A 21,615-nucleotide genomic window follows, 5' to 3' on the forward strand; every position below is an offset into this window, starting at 1 on the left:
GAAGTTAGGAAATCAGTTGGCTGGGTTGTAAGCTGCCCAAGTGAAATATGAGGTGCTGTTGCTCCAATTTGTGTGTGACTCTGACAGTGGAGGAAACTCATGGCAGAAAAGTCGGTATGGGAGTGGAAAGGAGAGTTGAAATGTTTGGCAACTGGGAGATAGTTACACTCAGATTGTTTATCTACTTCCTTCTTTTCCTGCTTATCATGCCTATCTATCATGCTTATCATGTTTCTGGCTGATCAGCTACTATTTTCTGGTGTGTTTTTGTCAAATGCTGTTAATTTTCTTGGGAAGTGCATGTTACTATATTCTGTTGTGCTGCAGCAAGCAAGAATGTTATTGTCCTATCTGGGACACATGACAATAAACTCTCTTGACTTGAAGTGCCTGGAGTGTTGTTCTATTTGAAAGTTGCTCTCCAGCATAATTATTATCAAGCTTACAATTGTAAGCGTGGACTGTTCTCTGAGGACACATTATTTACTGGGATAAATGCCAGGGGGAGAAAGAAGAGAACAGTTTATTTCTCTTTTACTATATGATAATTTGTAGTTGCTTATTTCCACCAATAAGTTGTTAACTTTTATATTTATTCAAGTCTAGTTAGTTTTATTAAATTGTTTTAACTCTGCACTGCTGAGATCTTACCTTTATGTTCTTTCGCAGCTTGTGGTGATGCTGAATCTGTTAATGATTGGCGCCAGGCCCTTGCAGGATGAGCAAATTGCCGACTGGCCCGGAAAATGCTGGAGTCAATTCCTTTGGTCACAGTGCCTCCATCAGTACTATGCAATCCATCACCGCAGCCCAAGTTGCAGCTAGGTTAGACTCGTATAAACCAATTGGTAAAAGAAATATTTCTGATGTCAGGAGGACTTTCTGTTTATTTGTTACGTTTGATCTACTATTTGTTGGTTTGTTGTGGATAATCGAATTGAATGTAAGTACTAAACTTTTTATTGATTTGCATTCTGATGAACAGGTTTTAATAATTCTGTTGTTTATTGAAATGACCTTGTGGATTTAATTGTGGGGTTAAGTAACAGCTGGGAGAAGGAGTCAGTGGGAGGCTTGGCTTGTGGCGAAAGCATAGAGGGCAGGATCTCACCAAAAATGGATGGAGAGTAGTTGTACACAAGCTTTCCTTCGGAACAGATGGGATCAAGGCCTACAGTTTATGGTTATGTTTTCTGCCTTTGTCAGGAATATTCATTTTATATTTTAAATGTCAGCTATGATTTGGTCAGAAAGTTTGTTATTGCAAAATCAGATATAACAATCGGGTCATGTTTTTATTCATCTAATGATGGTAACTTTGTTGGGAAGTCACAGTAAACTATAGATAACTTCTGTATTTATCAGCTTTGTGTTGATATTTCTACCCCTGTTCCCTTTTCTATCCTGGTTCCACACCATTAGCATCCTTGCTCTTTGTTGAGAAAGAGTTGTAAACCGAATTATGTGTAAATTCTTCTGCTGGTCTGTGACTGAAGACTTTTGCAGTTTTATCTCTGTTTCTCCTGACAGTAAATTCTGTTTTCCCTATGATCTTCAGCCAGCAACTTTATTTCAGTAGTTAGTTGACCAGAATTGCACAACATGATTTTTTTTGTGGATCTGATTTATTTTCTTTTATAATATTCCGGGAACCTTTGCTTTCAATTTTGCAGTTGAGCCGATTTCCTACTTTCATTTTTTTGTACTGGGTGACATGGTGACGCAGTGGTAGACTTGCTGCCGAACTACGCCAGAGACCCAAGTTCAATCCTATGACTGTAGTTTTCCCTGTGGTGCAAAACTATATGGGGGGGGGGGGACCTCTAAAAGCTAATCACAAATAAAGATCATATAATACATTTATTGACAGTTCCCTAACCCAATCACAAAGTATCCCATTACATTATTTCCATAGAAGACAGTTCACCAAAGTAAAGAAACATTTCCCCAGGTAGTATAAACAATTTGAACAAGGCTCCATACGTTGACCAATCATAAGATAACAGCACAAACACTCTACAACATAATTAACAATACTTTACAACACCCCAATCTATAACCAATCTTGATCATGCATTTGCAACCCTGCCCAGCTCTTTCTGCAAAACCCTCATACATATTAACAATAGGGAGAACATCTGGACATCATCTTGTACTTACTTCCTCCCAGGGTCCAGACACCCTGGAGCCATGACTTATGGCCCTACAGCTTTTCACAGAAGGAGAACAAGCAGGCTTTGCAAATGCAGAGATCCTCCATTTTGTGACATATTTATTTGGCCAATATTATCAATGAGATCAATGGAGATCTAGCAAACTGGACACAGAATTTGCTTAATGGAAGGAAGGCAACGGTGGCAGTAAAAGACTGTTTTTCGGACTAGAGACCTGTGGCGAGCGGTGTGACTCAGCGATTTGGATGAGAATGTACAAAGCAAGATTTAGTAAGTTTACAGCTGACATTAAAGTAGGTGGTATCGTAGATAATGCAGAAGGTTATTAAAAATTACAGCAGGCTCTTCATCATCTCTCACCAAGAGGGCTGCGGAATGGGGCTTATGGGGCTTAATGCAAATAAGTGAGATGTATTGCATTTGGACGTGATGGGCAATATTTAATATGAACCTGAGGAGCAACTTTTTCAATCGGAGGGTGGTGGGTATATGGACAACCACCCTCTGATTGAAAAAGTAGCCCTTCAGTTTCAGCAGTTGAGACAAGTTCTATAACAGCATTTAAACACACACTTGGACAGGTATGGAGAGGAAAGGTTTAAAGAGATATGGGCCAAACACAGACAATGGGACTAGCTTAGATGGAGCATCGTGATCAGCATGGACGACTTGGGCTGAAGGGCCTGTTATCTTGCTGTGAATCACGGCACTGTTTAGAATTTCACAAACAGAACACATTAATTTTGTTGAAATAATTATTAATAAAGTGGTGTCACTTTGAGTGGTAAAAATTGTTATGTGTATTTGATCCACATTTTAAATTTAAAAATAGTTACCAAACATTTCTAGATGTAACATTATTTCACTCAGTTTCAAGAACAACTGTTGACAAAGTGATTCTACTTATCTTTCTTTTTATGTTTTCTAGGTAGATGGAGGCATAATTAATAGTTTAAAGAATGAAGTTATTAATTATAATTTCCAACACTCTTACTTCGATATATTTGTGAGTAAATGTTCTCATTTCCCTTGAAGAACTTGCTAAATGCTCCATTCTAAATCTGGTGTGAGTTTTATCTATCTCTCTTTGTTTTTGCAGTTACTGGCAGTATTTCGATTCTTTATGCTAATTTTTGCATACGCACTGTGTAGGTTACGCCATTGGTGGGTGATCGCGGTGAGTGACTCTTCTCGGCTGTTATGATAGGAAATTGACCTATTAAATGTAGCCCAGAAACACGACTCTTTTCAAATCAGGCAAAAATTAGAAAAATATTGTACACATCTGATTTTTAGGTTATGGCACTATCTTGCAGGGAAAAGAATCAAGGTCTTAGTGCTAACTGTCCACATTGACAACTGTCCAAAAGGATATATTCTCTACAATCACTTGAGCAATAAACTTGCCTTTTGCCTGGTTACAAAGGCAAGTCTAATACAAGGTGATTATAGACGTTGTATCCTGACAACTAATAATCAATAACAATGATCTGTTGGATGAGAACATTAGCAATTTCCTCCAAATGTTGTTTTCCCACTGTATAGACAACAGAGCAGCCTGAACATGTTGGAGACAGCGGGCGTATTAGAAATGGTAAAGCACCAGGTTGTTTTTATATAAGCTCATAAGGAATAGGAGTAGAATTTGGCTATTTGGCCCATCAAGTCTACTGTGACATTCAATTATGGCTGAGCTATCTCTCCCTCCTCACCCCATTCTCCTTCCTTCTCCCCATAACCTCTGACACCTTTACTAATCAAGAATCTATCTCTGCCTTAAAAATATTCACTGACTTGACTTGGCAAAGAATTCCACAGATTCACCACCCTCTGACAAAATAAATTTCTCCTCATCATCCTAAAAGAACGTCCTTTAATTCTGAGGTTATCACCTCTAGTCGCAGTCTCTCCCACTGGTGGAAACTCCTCTCCACATCCACTCTATCCAAGCCTTTCACTATTCTGTATGTTTCAATGAGGTCCCCCCTCATTCTTCTGAACTCCAGCGAGTACAGGCCCAGTGCCGACAAATGCGCATCATTGGTTAACCTACTAATTCCTGGATTATTCTTGTAAACCTCCTCTGGACCCTCTCCAGAACCAGTATATCCCTCGTCAGATATGGTGCCCAAAATTGCTCACAATATTCCAAAGGCAGCCTTACCAGCGCTTTATAGAGCCTCTGTTTTTCCCTGTTTTTGTATATAAGCCCTCTTGAAATGAATGCCGTTCGCATTGTGTTTGCTTTCTTTGCTACCGATTCGACTTACAGAGTAACCTTTTGAGAATCCTGCACTAGCACTCCCAAGCCCCTGTGCACCTCTGATTTCAGGATTCTCACCCCATTTAGAAAATTGTCTACGCCATTGTTCCTACTACCAAAATGCATGACTGCACACTTTGCTTCACAATACTCCATCTGCCAATTCTCTGCCCACTCCCAACCTGTCCAAGTCCTTCTGCAGAGTCCCTGCTTTCTCTACACCAACTGCTTCTCCACCTATTTTGATATCATCCGCAAACTTGGTCACAAAGTCTTCAATCCCTTCGTCCAAATCATTAATATAAAATGTGAAGAGTAGCGGCCCCAGCACTGACCCTTGCGAACCTCCACTAGTCACTGGCAGCCAACCAGAAAAAGCCCCCTTTATTGCCACTCTTTGTCTTCTGTTATCCAGCCAACCTGCTATCCATGCTTGTATCTGCCCTTTGATACTGTGGGCAGCCTAACGTGTGGCACCTTATCTAAGTAAACAACATCTACTGACTCTCCTTTGTCTGAGCTGCTATTTACTTTTTCAAAGAATTCCAGCAAATATGTCAAGCAAGACTTTCCCTTCACAAAGCCATGCTGACTTTGGGCTATTTTATCGTGAACTTCTCATAACTCCGTAACTTCATCCTTTATAATGGACTCTAAAATCTTACCAACCACCAAAGTCAGACTAACTGTCCTAAAGTTCCCACTATTCTGCCTTGCTCACTTTTTGTGCTGCGAGGTAATATTGGCAATTTTCCAGTCATCTGCGACCCCTCCTGATTCTAGTGATTCCTGGAATATCACTATCAATGCCTCCACAATCTCTAAAGCCACCTCTTTCAGAACCCTAGGGTGCAGTCCATCCGGCCCCAGTAACCTATCCACCTTCAGCCCTTTCAGCTTCCCAAGCATCCTCTCCCTAGAAATAGCCACCACTAACCACCACTCCCTGCCTCTCTTGAATTTCAGGCATATTGCTGGTGTCTTCCACTGTGAAGACTGATGCAAAAAAAGTTATTCAACTCCTCTGCCATTACTTTATTCCCCATTATCACTTCTCCTGCATCATTCTCCAGCGGTCCAATGGCCACTCTTGCCTCTTTCTTGCTCTTTATATAACTGAAGAAACTCTTGCTATCCTATTTTATATTATTGGCTAGCTTACATCTGTATTTCTTAATTTCTCCCCTTATTGTCTTTTTAGTTGCCCTCTGTTATTTAAAAGCTTCCCAATCCTCTGGCTTCCCACTAAACTTTGCTATGTTATACGCCTTCTCTTTTAGTTTTATTCTGTCTGTGACTTCCCTTGTCAACCACGGTTTCCTCTTTCTCCCCCTAAACTCTTTCTTCCTCTTTGGAATGAAAAGATCCTGCATCTTCCGGATTATTCCCAGAAATCCATGGAGTACATGGTAAATGGTAGGGAATTGAAGAATGTAGGTGAACAGAGGGATCTGGGAATAACTGTGCACAGTTCCCTGAAAGTGGAATCTCATGTAGATAGGGTGGTAAAGAAAGCTTTTGGTGTGCTGGCCTTTATAAATCAGAGCATTGAATACAGAAGTTGGGATGTAATGTTAAAATTGTACAAGACATTGGTGAGGCCAATTCTGGAGTATGGTGTACAATTTTGGTCGCCTAATTATAGGAAGGATGTCAACAAAGTAGAGAGAGTACAGAGGAGATTTACTAGAATGTTGCCTGGGTTTCAGCAACTAAGTTACAGAGAAAGGTTGAACAAGTTAGGGCTTTATTCTTTGGAGCGCAGAAGGTTAAGGGGGGACTTGATAGAGGTTTTTAAAATGATGAGAGGGATAGACAGAGTTGACGTGGAAAAGCTTTTCCCACTGAGAGTAGGGAAGATTCAAACAAGGGGACATGACATGAGAATTAAGGGACTGAAGTTTAGGGGTAACATGAGGGGGAACTTCTTTACTCAGAGAGTGGTGGCTGTGTGGAATGAGCTTCCAGTGAAGGTGGTGGAGGCAGGTTCGTTTTTATCATTTAAAAATAAATTGGATAGTTATATGGATGGGAAGGGAATGGAGGGTTATGGTCTGAGCGCAGGTATATGGGACTAGGGGAGATTATGTGTTCGGCACGGACTAGAAGGGTCGAGATGGCCTGTTTCCGTGCTGTAATTGTTATATTATTATATGGTTATAAATCCGTGCCATTGCTGTTCCACTGTCATCCCTGCTAGGGTCCTTTTCCAGTCAACTATGGCCAGCTCCTCCCTCATGCCTCTGTAGTCCCCTTTTGGCCAGCTGCGATACTGACACATCCAATATCGCCTTCTCCCCTTCAAATTGCAGATTAAAACTTATCACATTGTGGTAGCTTACTCTTTATGGTTTATTTTCCTTGAGTTCCCTTTTCACTGTAAATATGCCTTCATTCAAATAACATTTGCGATTAGGTGTAAAAGTTTTCATAGCCCGAACTCTGCTGTAACAGAGAATGCTTCTTCTGTTCCAGGTTACAACTGCTGTTACCAGTGCCTTTCTAATTGCAAAGGTCATCATTTCCAAGGTATGAAGTAATCATTGAAACTTGCGTTCTGTCCAAAAGATTTATGCTGAGATATACCTGCAGCTAATTTCTTTGACCTAAACATGTCTGATTTCACTTTAGCTCTTGATGGAAGGTACAGCCTTTGCCTATTTGCTGCCAATAATCTCCTTCATACTGGCCTGGATCGAGACGTGGTTTCTGGATTTTAAAGTTTTGCCACAAGAGGCAAAGGATGAAAACAGTTAGTAAAGTTACTCTATTTACTTTTAAATTTACTATCCCTCAGTACACTGGGTAGAGCAGATGATATACAAAGTCCTGATAAAAGATGAATCATGAGTATTGAAGTCTACACTTTTCAATGTTGCCTGTCTGGTCTTTTGATTTATCTACAACCTATATTCAACTTACAGTACCATCTTTTGAATGAGAAACAAATTCAAACCAGAACCAGTTGGTGTGGCAGCTGCTGAAGATGGGCTCACTGGTGCAGACCAGCAGTATTGGTGCTAGTTTTAAGATAAAACGACACAAAGTACTAGACTACCTCAGTGGGTCAGGCTGACCTGCTGAGTTACTGGAGCACTTTGCGTCGTTTTGTGTTATAACCAAGAGGCTGCTAAACAAGATGAGAGCCCATGGTATTAGAGGGAAGATACCAGCATGGCTAGAAGATTGGCTTAATGGCGGAAGGCAAAGAGTGGGAATAAAGGTGGCTTTTTCTGGTGGGCTGCCAGTGGATAGTGACGTTCTGCAGGGGTTGGTGTGTGTCCACTGCTTTTCACGTTTTATGTTAATGATTTGAATGATGGAATTGATGACTTTGTGGCCAAGTCTGCAGATGATACGAAGATATGTGGAGTGGCAGGTAGTGTAGGGGAAGCAGTGAGTCTGCAAGAGGACTTGGGCAAGTTGGGAAAGTGGGCAAAGTGGCAGATAGACTGCAGTACAGCAAAATGTGCAGTTATGCACTTTGGTTTTAGGAATACAAGTGTGGACTACTTTCTAAATGGGGCGAGAATTCAGAAATCAGAGGCGCAAAGGGACTTGGGAGTGCTGGTGCAGGATTCCCAAAACATTTACAGTTTGAATCTGTAGTGAAGAAGACAAATCCAATGTTACCATTCATTTTGAGAGGACTAGAACACAAATGCAGGGAGGTAATGCTGAGGTTTTATAAGGCACTACATTAGGTCAGACTACATTTGGAGTATAGGTTGAACACCGAATTTTCCGACACCCTCGGTTCCAAAGCCTTTCTGGATTATCTGTTTTTCTGGACTAACAGGGGTCATGTGACAATGAATCGACAATACACATCTGGCTTGCTAATGACTGTCCTCCTGTGTTTCTAAAGCATCATGGTGTGCCAGAAACTTAAAATAAAACAAATATAAAATGTAAACTGAATGTCAATGGAAGTACCTGCCAACCTATCCCAACTCGCACCGTCTACATGGCCGTTTAAAGTCTCTGATACCACTCCTAACTCGCACTAGCGAGCCCTTCTTCACCCACCGAAAGGATACAAAGTGCTGGAGTAATTCAGCAGGTCATAATCTCTGGAGAACATGAATAGACAACATCGGGACCCTTCCTCAGACTGATTCAGTCGGCTGCGTTACTCCAGCACTTTGTGTTTCATTATGCTCCATCGGTCACCATGGGGCTCCCTCCCCTCTCACCTGTTGTCGTTTCTAAGGTGGAGTATATCGGTGACTCTGGGGGAGAAGGATGAGGGGGGGAGGGGTTAGGCCACACCTACCGACCTTTAGGTAGCCACTTTCTTCTCCACCCCCCCGCCCCCTCCCCTCCACCACCACTGCCAACTCATCCTCCCCAGGAGTCGCAGATATACTCCACCTTGGAAGCAACAGCGGGTGAGAGGAAATTCAGATTCAGGCTCATCCTCCCCAGGAGAGGGAGCCTCACGGTGACTGAGGGGGCACACTGAAACACAAAGTGCTGGAGTAATTCATCCGACTGAATGAATCTGAGGAAGGGTCCTGATGTCACCTATCTATGTTCTCTAGCGATCCTGACCCGCTGAATTACTCCAGCACTTTGTGTCCTCTCGGTAGGTGAAGAAAGGGTCGCTAATGCACCTTGCTAGGCTGGAGTGGCATCAGAGGCCGAGGCTCTAAATGGGCGGCGAGACATTGTGAGCTAAGCATGGGTCGGCTGGTCCATCCACTACATTCAACATTTGTTAGAAGGGGGCTTAGGAGAGAAGATTGAGAGCATTCTTTGGTAGACAAAAGTGCTAGAGAAACTCGGCGGGTGCGGCAGCATTTATGGAGCGAAGGTAATAGGCAACGTTTCGGGCCGAAACCTTTCTTCAGACTGGGTTTCTTCAAACTTGCCTCAGGCTGAAGAAGGGTTTCGGCCCGAAACGTTGCCTATTTCCTTCGCTCCATAGATGCTGCCGCACCCGCTGAGTTTCTCCAGCACTTTTGTCTACGTTCGATTTTCCAGCATCTGCAGTTCCTTCTTGAACATAGTTGAACATAGTTGAACATGGGGGATGTTTGTGTTGAACTCTATAATGTGTTGTGTCCATTTTCTTAATTTTTTTTTAACCTTTTTCTCTGGTTTGTATGGAAACTTATTATCTATTTTATGTAAAGCACTTTGGTGTCAATGCGAGTTGACTTAAAACATGCTATATAAATAAAACGTACTTACTTACTTACTAGTTAATTCTTTCACGATGTAGGGACATGACCGGAAAGAGGGTTCCCCACTCGCAATGCCATCTGGACGCTCAGGGAATTTCAGCTGAGCTCTCATAATTGTGTCCGGGCTATGGGTGTGGGCGGACCATCAGTTGCTGGAAAATAGGTGTTCAACCTTGATTGTGAGCAGTTTTTGGCCCCATACCTCAGGAGAGATGTGCTGGATTGGAGGGGGCCCAGAGGAGGTTTACGAGAATGTTCCCGGGGATGATTGGATTAACATATGATGAGCATTTGATGTCTCTGGGCCTGTTCTCACTGATGTTTAGAAGGATGAGGGAGTAGATCTCATTGAAACTTACCAAACACTGAAAGACCTAGATCGAGTGGATGTGGAGAGGATGTTTCCACCAGTGGGAGAGTCCAGGACTAGAGGGCAAAACATCAGAATGAAAGAATGTGCCTTGAGAGGAAAGGAGGAGGAATTACTTAAGGCAGCAGATGGTGAATCTGTGGAATTCATTGTTGTGGAGGCTGTCTTTGAGTAGTTTTAAAGGGGAGATTGACATGTTCTTGATTAGTAAAAGGTATCAAAGGTTACAGGAACATGGCAGTAGAGAGGGAAAGAAAGATCAGCCATGCTTGAATGGCGGTGTAGACTCAATGGGCCGAGTGGCCTAATTCTCCTATGAACTTATGAACTAGAAACTGCAGTTTTTTGTTTCTATCTAGTTTTACAGAGTTGATGTAGACAAGCTTTTCCCTTTGAGAATAGGGAAGATTCAAACAAGAGGACATGACTTCTGAATTAAGGGACAGAAGTTTAGGGGTAATATGAGGGGGAACTTCTTTACTCAGAGAATGGTAGCGGTGTGGAATGAGCTTCCAGTGGAAGTGGTGGAGGCAGGTTCATTGGTATCATTTAAAAATAAATTGGATAGGCATATGGATGAGAAGGGAATGGAGGGTTATGGTATGAGTGCAGGCAGGTGGGACTAAGGGGAAAAAAAAGTAGTTCGGCACGGACTTGTAGGGCCGAGATGGCCTGTTTCCGTGCTGTAATTGTTATATGGTTATATGGTTAAAGTGATTCTGTCTTGCATAAAATCTGACTTGCGTAAGGATTTACAGAACATAACCCTTACTAAGGACAGGGAGTGTGTATAGTTTCTATGTAATGTAATAATTCAGCTAGTGTCTTTCATCTCAATGTTACCCTTTTTATTCCAGGTATCTTTACCATATCTGACTTTTCAGAACAAGCACCTCTTATTCTACCTGGCCCTATCTCAGATGGCCAGTTTTATTCTCCTCCTGAATCTATTGTGGGTGAGTATTGCTGAAGAATGCTGGAAATTGTATCCTCATCTCTAACTGTTTAGTTTTGTTGAGCTAATAACAGCTTTTCATGGGAAATGTTGGCCATTAATTTCCCGTAGCTTATGTTTATTGTGCGACAATAACAAGAAGAATATGGAGGATTTGATTAATTCATTTTGAAATATACATTTGTGTGCCTACATGAATTGACAACATGGAGCAAAAGGCCCATGAGCTGTTGATCCAAGCCAGTTATTGCTGCAACTACACACGTGGAACAACCAGGAACATTCAGCAGAAATGTAGTAGCAATGCCCTTTACCCCCTGTGCCTTTCTCATTGCTAGTGGTCCCCACGGTGTCTCAATGCCGAAATAAAGTTCACTGCTAAGAAATTACAACGCCACTCCAATTATCTGACAACATTTCACACCTCTTTACTGTACAGGTTTTTCTCTCTTTGTTGCATGATATGATACAGAATGTCTCAAACTATGTACCTTTCACTCCTAACATGTTTTATGGTTTTCATCTCCGTATAAAACACTTGCAATCTAATTATCTCCTGGAACCTATTTCCTTGCTTAGTTTACATCATTTGTTATGGCAGAACATGTCCAAGAAGTGACCAGTGAAACATTTTTACTCTTTCTTAATTCTAAAGAGTGTACGTTTTAATATAACCAACAGATTATTGCTTTAATGATTCTTGCTGCCGGTATTTTTTATTTATTTATTTATTTTTTATTTATTCCGAACAAGTAAAGACATTAAAGACATTAATAGTAACAAAATCGAAATTATCAAACAATTGGACATTACAATCAATATTTACAAGCAATGAAAAGAACAAAAAGCAAATTTCCAATGTCCAACTCTGTGTCTGTACAAGATCGAAAAGGAGTGAGAAGAAGAATAACTTATTAAATCGCACCCCTTTTCCCCAACACTTCTACCATATTTAAAAATCAATTAATTAATAATAATAATACTACCCCAGGCAATTTCCCATAATACCTACAGACATATATATACATACAACTATTATACACATACAAACTTCATATGACATCCAACTGGCGCTATTGGGCCTATTCTGTTTGACACCCACGCAGTATCGCTGTCATCTGTAAAAGTTACGATAACCTGACTCTTATCTGGCACCACCAATCGTCTCCTAAGATTCCTGATGACAGCACATCTCTGTATTTGCACAAGCAGTTTCTGGATTTCTTGCTTTTCCCTTCACCCAGATTTCCATCCACTTGCCTGTCTGTCTGCCACTTACCCCTTCCCAAGGACTTAATTATTATCCCATTATCACTTCCCTGGCTTGCCCATTCATGGGAACGGGATATTTCCCTGCGTTAAGGACAAGGTTGGAACATTCTAACATTTTTTGGGGTTAGAAATATGATCACTCCTCAACATTCTTGAAATCTAAGCAGGGTGGTAATGTTGGAAGTTGAATATTTTGGCGTTTGCTCTAGTGTAGCTATCAGATCTCTATCTGTGATGAGAGCGTATGCACAGTCAATAAGCAATAGCCTCCTTATACAAAACATTATACACAAATATTCAGCTATTTTTTTGATCATTATTTATTTTTTGCAATAATAGGAATTTATTATTTCTAATCAATAATAGGAATCTATTATTTCCCTAAGTAACCAAGGAATTTCGAGAAATAGTGTTCATCCCTATAACTGTAATCCTTAAACAGTGTTTAAAATTTATTTTGTAAGCATTTGTTGAATCAATCAAACATATCAGCTAAAATCGGCACTTTTGCTTTCTGGTGGTGAGTTTTTCGTATAAATCCCGTTCTTGTCACCTCAAGGAAAACTGATGGTGATTCTCAGAAGTGTCATTGTAGAATTATAAATATGTGCTGAGAAATGAATGGACCTTCAGCATATTCAAGCGGATGTCTGTCAGATATTTGGCCAATCACCTTCCCACTTTAGACTGCAGTGTTAAGGTGCACAGTTTAATGCTGTCTGAAGGGTGAATTTGAACTAGCATTTGACTCTTCGTTGAATTTGACTTTGTATTTTTCCACTGATATCCTGATTTTTTTTTTTGCATTTTTTTACTTCCACTGTCTTGCACAATTTGTGTATGGTATGTTTTGTGTGCTGTCTGCGTCTATGTTTATGTAATGCTGCTGCAAGCAACATTTTCATTGTACCTCTACCTCATTGCCCTTGTGCATGGCACAAAAACAAAACTTGACTGCCCTTGAATTTGAGATGTGCTGCAATTAGATAGGTCTGATAACCACATCCCCTGACTTGCAAATATTTTGTGCAGAAATTGGTTGAAACTTCTATTGATACTGATCCTCTGATACAGGGCCTTGTTTCCCTAATGAGCCAATGTCTGCATTTGTGGTTAAACCACAGCAGTCTTTCCTATGTGTTAGGACTCTTGCCTCTGCTGCCGACGCTGAGGTTTCATTTTACAGGTGCTGAGTACAAGGGAATGTAACTGTTTTTACACACAACAGCCACTTCACCAAGCTTGGGTCCAACATATTAACATTTAACTTTTTTTCTCTGCCTATTCCTCTTCTGTTTGCTTCTTTCCCAATTTGTATGTTCCTACTGCTTTTGTGCCTGCTGTCAATGCGGCCCTCGCGCCTTCCTTCCTTCCTGCCCACCGCAGCATTACAAATTTGATCAGTAAAGATACAACTTTTCAATATCCGGCATGAATGTAAAAGGGGATGGGGTGGGCAGGAGGTCACCTGTTTTGGTCTCTGCTACAGAAAAGATGTTAATGCAACATAGGATACACCATTGATTCTCTAGATTGCTGTCTCCTGTGAAGAAATGTAAGAAAACATATTTTTGAGCATATTTTCATTGGCAACATAGTCATAGTCATAAAATGATACAGCACAGAATGTTGATGAAAAGTAGATTTATGTTGTGCCTATGAACTTTGCATACAACAGGAAAATAGAAAGCTGAACTGATAAGTTGGAGAGATGACCTATTTCCACTAAAGCAGCTGGCAAAATGACATTTAGTTATTTAAAGAATCCTGGAATAAAAAGATAGCAGGGGTACTGATGGCCTTGAGATTATTTGATTGTTTTAAACATATTTGTCTTTAGGAAAGGAAACCTGGTGCTTTTGGCCAATCTGTGACTCCAGACTCAGTTATATGACTGCTGTCCGGGACCAAAGGCAGTTTTTGCTGGCATGAATACAAATTGCCAAACAACCATTTTTAAGCCACAGATTTCTATGATCTGGAAACTGATGTTAATCTGTTCTTAATTTGTAGATTCTGAAGAAGAAGATGATTCTGAGTATCCAGTGCATTAGCAGGTGTGGAATGGTGCATCTGTTGACTCCTGTTTGCTTTGCTCAACTACAGGCCCGTGAGTGAATACAATGATTGAGAGCAGCATGGTTTCACAATTATTCAGTGGGACAGATGTCTTCCTGAAATATTCCTCACATCTATCTTGGGATGGAATTGAAGGGGTCTCTTATTTGCAAGCACTATTTATTGCTTTCCCACCACCAATTTATATTTTTTCTTTCTCCTTTCTGGCCCACCCTACGACATTCTGACTGTCTTATATATAAGCATGATATTTTAATTCTGCATCCAAGACCACATGCATTGATTTTCTTGGAATGAAATAATGCTGAACATTTCAATTCGTTTTTGAAGCAAAAACTCCTCCAAATGTGGAAATCTGAAACTAATGCAGAAAGTACCAAAGAACATTCAACAGATCGGGCAGCAACTTGCATAGTAAAACAGAGTTGGATGTTTCAGGTCAGGGGAATCTTTCATCCACCGACACTGCCAGACTTAATTTTTTTTCTGGCGTTTTCTGTTTTTCCTCAATTTTGTCGTTTTTCTATGAAATTTTATGGTGAATCCCTTGATCCACTGGGATTATCTAAGGTGAGCAGCAAATCAGCTGCTGGCCGCCACGAAAGTTAATTTAATACTTCAACTGGGCTGAGTAGAATATGCGTGTTTCAATAGTTCCTAATACAGAAGTTCCTAATACAGACCAGATGTTTTCCATGTGACTGTTTGCACCTGGTAATAGACTGTTGCCATGAATGTATGCAAATATCTTCAAAGAATTGAAAGTCCCTGACACCAGACTGCTAGGTTGTGCTCTAGTCAAAATGTACAAACTGTCTTTATTTCCTGTTGTGGTCCACAGCCCACGCATCTTATTGCTTTAGATTCACAACTAAAAAATGCCTTCAGGGATGAACTTAATGATTACTGCAATGACTGGTATTTAATGTACTCTAAGTGTGAAACCTCATTGGAGATTATGGACTTGTATCTGCTGAATTTAGAAGTGAGAGATGAGATGTAATTGAAGCACAAATTCTTGAGGGAAACATGATTTTCTCTAGAGATAGACAATTGGTGCAGGAGAAGCCCTTTCGGCCCTTCGAGCCAACACCGCCATTCACTGTGACCGTGGTTGATCATCCACAATCAGTACCCTGTTCCTGCCTTCTCCACATATCCCTTGACTAGAATCCCATTCTGGACTAGAATCCCATATCAATTAATCTAGAACAATGTTTGTTTAAGAAGGAACTGCAGATGCTGGAAAATAGAAGGTAGACAAAAATGCTGGAGAAACTCAGTGGGTGAGGCAGCATCTATGGAGCAAAGGAAATAGGCGACGTTTCGGGTCGAGACCCTTCTTCAGACTGAACAAGGGATCACTTTAAAACCTAGTGGTCTCCCATTTATACGGGTGAGGCAATAATTTGTGAAATCATAACGACTTAAAAAACAGGACCAGGCCTATCCATGCCTTGAATCTGCTCTGATGTTCAGTAAGGTCATGGCTAATCCAGTTTCAGCCTCGGTGCTATGTCCTACTCTTTCTCCATGGACCTTGAGTATATTTAATAACTCCACTTCACAGCTCTCTGCGGCAGAGAATTCCAAAAGTTCTTGACACTCTGAGAGAAGAAATTCCACCACATCTTATGGATTTTGAATAGCCTTTCAAACATATGTCCTTAAAGGGCATTGGAAGATTCTTTGAATATTCTTTGAAGTGCAGAAATAGGCCATTTGGTCCGTCAAGCCTGATCTCTTAAGTATGATTATGGCTGATCATATTCCATATTCCTGCACTTCCCATACCCCTCCATATGTGTTTTTTTATGCCTGTAAAGCTACCTGTTTCTGGAAATATTTAGTAACTAGGCCTCCATATAATCTGTGGTGGCATATTCCAGAAGTTAATCACCATCGAGTGAATAAGTTTTTCCTTATTTCAGTCCTATATTCCTTGTCAAATAAACCAGAGAGTGTGACTCGTGTTTGGTATCCCACCAGGGGAATCGGCCTCCATGCATCCTGTCAGAATTTGTTATGATTCCATTATATCCCCTCATTCTCATTGATGAATACAAAGCTCGGCCACTTGATCTGTCCTCAAAAGCCAGTTCTGCCATCCCAGAATGCAATAAATAGGAATTGCAGATGGTAGTTTATACCAAAAAGTAAAGACACAAAATGCGGTATCCCTCTTGGGATCCTAAAATGTATCCCTTGTAGGATCGCACTGTCCCTAGAAGTTTGCAACAATGTATACCTCTTTACTCGAGCCAACAATTGGCCTATCAGGGAACCTCCCTTCCTGAGGCTATTTGGTGCCAGCCCTGATTTGGCTTGGTCTTTTGCCTCCAGTCCTTCGCTCTCCCTCTCTCTCCCCCCCCCCCCCCCCCCCCCCCCCCCCCACCCTCTTCAACACTAGGTCTCAAGAAACTAAAATATTACTATCCATTTTCTCCAGAGATGCTGCCTGACCAGTTGAGTTACTCCAGCATTTTGTGTCTATCTCTACCATCCCAGGAATTAGTCTTGTGAACCTCAAGCTTTGTCTGTCCTTTGTGGGATTGGTGGAGCAGTCTTGTTTCGGGACCCACTCCCTCAGTTCTTTTTCCAATACATCAACAACTGCATTGGCGATGCAAGGGCCCTGGATGGAAGTTAAAGAGAACGTGCAGGGACATGTGTCACAATTGCATGGGAAATTCATGGCAAGGGCTTTTTACAGTTGACGTGTCTGCCTGTTGAATATTTTGGGATTTCTTTTGGTGTTTGCTGCCTGCCTTAGCTTCTACTCTTCCAGTGCAAGTGTTGCAATCTAGTGTGGTTATTGTCCAGTATATATGCTTTCCTTTGACCCTGGTTTGCAGGTTCTGTATGCTGAATTGTCCAATAACTCCTCCATTGTATTAGACATAATATTGCAATTCAGAATTGTAATCCCTCTGGTGCTGAAGGAAACTATTATACTTTGCATTTGTATGCATCAGTGGTGATATAAGTTCAACCCCCCCAGTGCATTGATTATATATGTTGCTCTTTGGTGTTTTGTAACCAAGTAGAAGTTGTTCTAAAGTGATTTCTTCTATTCTCTTTCTACATTCTCCCTCAGCAGTGGACACATGGATGAAGTTCAGATTGAAAGAAACAATGGAAATCTCTGACAGTAGAGTTTGAAGATTCGCCTGGCAATTGAATTATTCTTGGGCAAGATTTGTTGTAGAATGAAGTCTGTGATTCACTGTGCTCAAGAACCCTTCAGCTGTTGGGAGTTCATTACTGTGCCGCCCGTCTGCCATCTCTGAAATGGCTTCTTTATCCTGCCTTTACTAAACCAATGGTATCAATCGTGCAATCCATTCTGCACAAGATTATCTCTCAATATATTTTTTTGTTTGGAATCAATAATTTCAGTGTTAATCTACTTAAAATACCATTCATAGATTACTGAAGGGTGTGATCCAATTACCTGCCCGCTGAGATGGGGCCTGTTCACTATGCATTGTGTTGCACTATGATTCTTGATTATGTTTGTTTGGTCTTTCATTATTTTAAATGAAATGGACCAAACACAGAAAACCATATTAATTATAATGTGTTCTAAACTATTTTCAGATTTTGCCTTATTTGTAAAGGTATGTATGAAAAGGAGCATTGCATGAGTGCTGCTGCATGTGTGTGTCAGCCCATGTCCCCAGAGCGTTAATGAATGTCATAACTTCAGGCATCGTGAGGAGATTATTATTTTTTAATCATGTGTCAATAGCAACAAATTCTCTACAGAAACTTATCACAAGACTGTTAACTGACTGCCCTCTCTACAGAGCACTCAGTGACCCTGCTCCTCTTGTGATTAAGAGAGTGCAAAATTTCCATCCTCAGTTTAGAGAATTTCTTGCTTTTTAATAGTTGAAGCTGTAGAAGTTTTGTTTTTAAATAACTCTATAGCATTTTAATTATTTGCAGTTATAAGTGTTAAATAGTTCTCTAATTAAAAAAAAAAAACATCTTGGCACCTGCAGCAGTTGCTCGCTCCTCACTCAGGATTCTGGACCTGTAGAAAATGTTTTTAATTGCAGATGTTGCAGTGATGTTGTACCAAAGTGGTCTGACCTCTACACCAAGCAAGGCAGCTGCTTTTCCAACTTCCCTTGCCCAAAGAGAGCATGCTATCCCACTCCAAGGAAGCCTGCTTGTCTTTGACCTGTAGATAAATGGCTTAACCTAGATCTCCTCCTACGATCCTATACAATCTGTATCCAACATTCAGGTCTTCGAATTCCAAACCACCACTCACTAAGAGTGCTGCCTATTGCCGGCGATGGGAGTAAAGCCTGGTTTTTACTTCGCATCAGATTTTAGCTATTTGAGACTCTGAGATAGTTGAAAAAGTTTGATTAGAAATAAGACCTCGTAACGATACACATTCTTTTCCAGGGCCACAAGAGACAATGAAAGTGAACTAGTAACATTGCTATTTACTAGATAATTGTGTTTGTGTTAATTTGCAACATAGCTTATCATGGGGCAAGTCTATTATTGGAGAAGAACAGTGGGCAGATAATATAAAGCATTTAAAGAGTATTTGCATGAAATTAATGGTCTGTCCAAAATTGAGAAAATAATGTAATGCATTTAAAATTTGAAGTGAATTTATGCATAATTTTACTTTATTAACGTAGTTTAATGTTTTCAGTAAAGCTCTAGTGTAATTATGTGAATCACTAATTTAATGTGAATGGATTCAGTGAGATATTAATGTGTTGCAGTTCATGCCTCCTGCACTCACACTAAATTGGTTTGTGGCTATTCCAATAGTTTTGAATTGGCATCATATTTCATATTTTAACATCCATTTTTAATTACAATTGAGAATTGTTTTCAATTTAATTCAGATTATTGGAACATTAATTGTTTTATCACAAATTACTTCAAGAGCAGGCTCTTTGTTCAACATGATTGAGTAATTGTTTAATTAGTAACTGACGTGCTCTTTCTGTCTGCAGCCTCAGACTGTTTTGTATTCTAATTATATTTTTAAGGTAAAGTTCCAACTCTGTTAATATTGTGAATGTATCCCTTCCTTTGCAGAACTAACAGTAAGTCATGGCCAAGTGATTATTCTTTTAGTCTCTCTACCTATTAATTTAATTTTTCTAACCTGTCAGCTGCCTTTCAAATAGGCATTGTACTGTGGGAACAAGATTGAGTATTGATAAAAATTGATGCCAGGACAAATTCTACACAAATACAATTACTGTCACCTATTTCAAACTCACAGTTTGACCACTTAAGATTAGTTAATAAATAATTGTTGGAATTAAAAACGATCAACAAATGCAGAATCTGTTCTCAGCTGCTGTATGTAATACCTGCATCTAAAGTAATGGCTTGTTTTATTCATGAAGTAAATGGATTATCTTTATTTATTTACATGCACTACAGATCTGCGTGGGTTTTCTCCGAGATCTTTGGTTTCCTCCCACACTCCAAAGACGTACAGGTTTGCAGGTTAATTGGCTTGGTAAATGTAAAAATTGTCACTAGTGGGTGCAGGATAGTGTAATGTGAGGGAATTGCTGGTCGGCGCGGACCCGGTGTATCTCTAAACTAAATTGGGTAAGTGGGCTGAAGAATGACAAATAGAATTTCATTCAGATAAGTGCAAGATGTTGCACTTTGGGAGTCAAACCAGGATAGGACTTTTACAGTGAACAATACGGTCTGGAAATTGTTGTGAAACAGAGGGACCTAGAAGAACAGTACATAATTCCCTGAAAGTGACATCACAAAAGGGCTTTTGACATGCTGGCCTTGATCAGTAAGGGCATTGAGTACAGAAGTTACAGAAGTACAGCAGTTGTACAAGACATTACCAAGACCTCACTTGGAGTATTGTGTCTAGTTTTAGTCACCCAGTTGTGGGAAACATACCATTTTGTTGAAGAATGCAGAAAAGATTTCCAAACATGTTGTTAGGGCTCAGTGGACTGAGTTATAGGCTAGGACTTTATTCCTCAAAGTATACAAAACTGAGGGCTGATCTTATAGAGGTGTATAAAATCATAAGGGGGATCGGGTGAATGCACACAGATTGGGGAATTGAGAATTATGGGCCTGTCCCACTTAGGCGTCTTTTTAGGCGACTGCAGGAGACTATGCAGTCACCACATGTTCGCGGTGGTTGCCGGGGAGTCGCCTTCATGGTCGTGAGGAGTTCCCGCATTCTGGGACAATGTTGAAAAATTAGTGGCGACTAGAATGAAGCCGCCAGCGAGTGTAGCGAGAATTCTCGTGCCGTAGGTGGGTCGCCAAGTGGTGCAAGTGGGTTGCCAGGAGTTGAAGGTTCTCGTAGGTTGTAGCCGGTGCTGACCAGTGAATTTCATTGGCTCATTGGGGGAATAAAACGTAAGCAGTAGTTTTCAGAACCAAGGATAACCGACCGGTAAGCTTCACAGCCGTGTATCTCTGGTTTGGACTTGAGCTGAGCCAAATTGTGAGCTAACCATCAGGGAAAGGTGCTGATGGGAATCTGTCTGCCTAACTACTTGTTGTAGATGTATCTGTCCAACGCAGCGCAGGTGATCACATTGTCTTAATAAGCATAGAGTGATTTAGGATTCTCCTTGTTTGTATCTGCCAAGGATATTGCGTGGCCTTTTTGTGCCCCTAATTTATTTTGTGCTACTCTCCTGCACCATTGTTATTTCTCAAATGACTCACTTGATTGCAACTACACATACATATCATATTTCCCCACCCCCCCATCAAATCTTTAATGGCCTTGTTGCCCAATGCATTAAAGGGTTCTAAAGTAAATACGAGGAACAAAATCAACGGCCTACATCTTGTCGCATTCATGTATAGTTGCTGTTGGTCGCTGTGTGTGTATGTATTGGGACGGGGATGGGCAGTGTAAAGGTCATCCTCAATGATGGAGTAATAATCCGCAGTTGGTCTACATTTTAACTATAGTTGAATATCCACGGTGTCTTCTGAACTCCATTGATATACAGCACTCATAGAAATTGCTATAACGAAGAAATAAGTGAAATCATTACAATCAATAGAAGCGTCGAGTGGATAAGTAGAAAGCAACCCATTTCAAACCGTTATAAAATATGATATAATTTTAAAAATAATAAAATCCCACTAAACACATATTATCCACGTTATTTCACGATAACCAGGGCCACGATCACCGATGAGATGTAATATTTCCTATAATGTAGTTAACTCGGGGATGGAACTAGTTGGCGTATTCACAAGAAACTCGCCCCTGACGTGAGCTGCATGCTACACACAAATTAATCACAGCAAAAAGACGC

General features: G+C 40.6%; 1 protein-coding gene across 6 annotated transcripts in view; it reads left to right on the forward strand.

The window, feature by feature from the left end:
* Window positions 1-19,632, forward strand: part of stard3nl (STARD3 N-terminal like) — a 34,483-nt gene extending 14,851 nt beyond the window's left edge. For 3 of the 6 annotated variants that reach the window (XM_055634646.1, XM_055634647.1, XM_055634648.1), the window contains exons 2-9: window positions 670-943; window positions 3,103-3,180; window positions 3,274-3,351; window positions 6,913-6,966; window positions 7,069-7,189; window positions 10,854-10,952; window positions 14,237-14,280; window positions 17,400-19,632. In XM_055634646.1, coding sequence (XP_055490621.1) covers window positions 719-943; window positions 3,103-3,180; window positions 3,274-3,351; window positions 6,913-6,966; window positions 7,069-7,189; window positions 10,854-10,952; window positions 14,237-14,277 — 696 coding nt within the window. In that variant the 5' untranslated portion in view covers window positions 670-718 and the 3' untranslated portion in view covers window positions 14,278-14,280; window positions 17,400-19,632. Of the gene's footprint in view, window positions 1-669; window positions 944-3,102; window positions 3,181-3,273; window positions 3,352-6,912; window positions 6,967-7,068; window positions 7,190-10,853; window positions 10,953-14,236; window positions 14,334-17,399 lie in introns of all 6 variants that reach the window. The other 3 variants (XR_008723369.1, XR_008723370.1, XM_055634649.1) reach the window with 3 other exon arrangements.
* The last annotated feature ends 1,983 nt before the right edge of the window (window positions 19,633-21,615 follow it).

This window comes from Leucoraja erinacea, chromosome 4 (genome assembly GCF_028641065.1).
Source record: "Leucoraja erinacea ecotype New England chromosome 4, Leri_hhj_1, whole genome shotgun sequence".
Lineage (NCBI taxonomy): Eukaryota > Metazoa > Chordata > Chondrichthyes > Rajiformes > Rajidae > Leucoraja > Leucoraja erinaceus.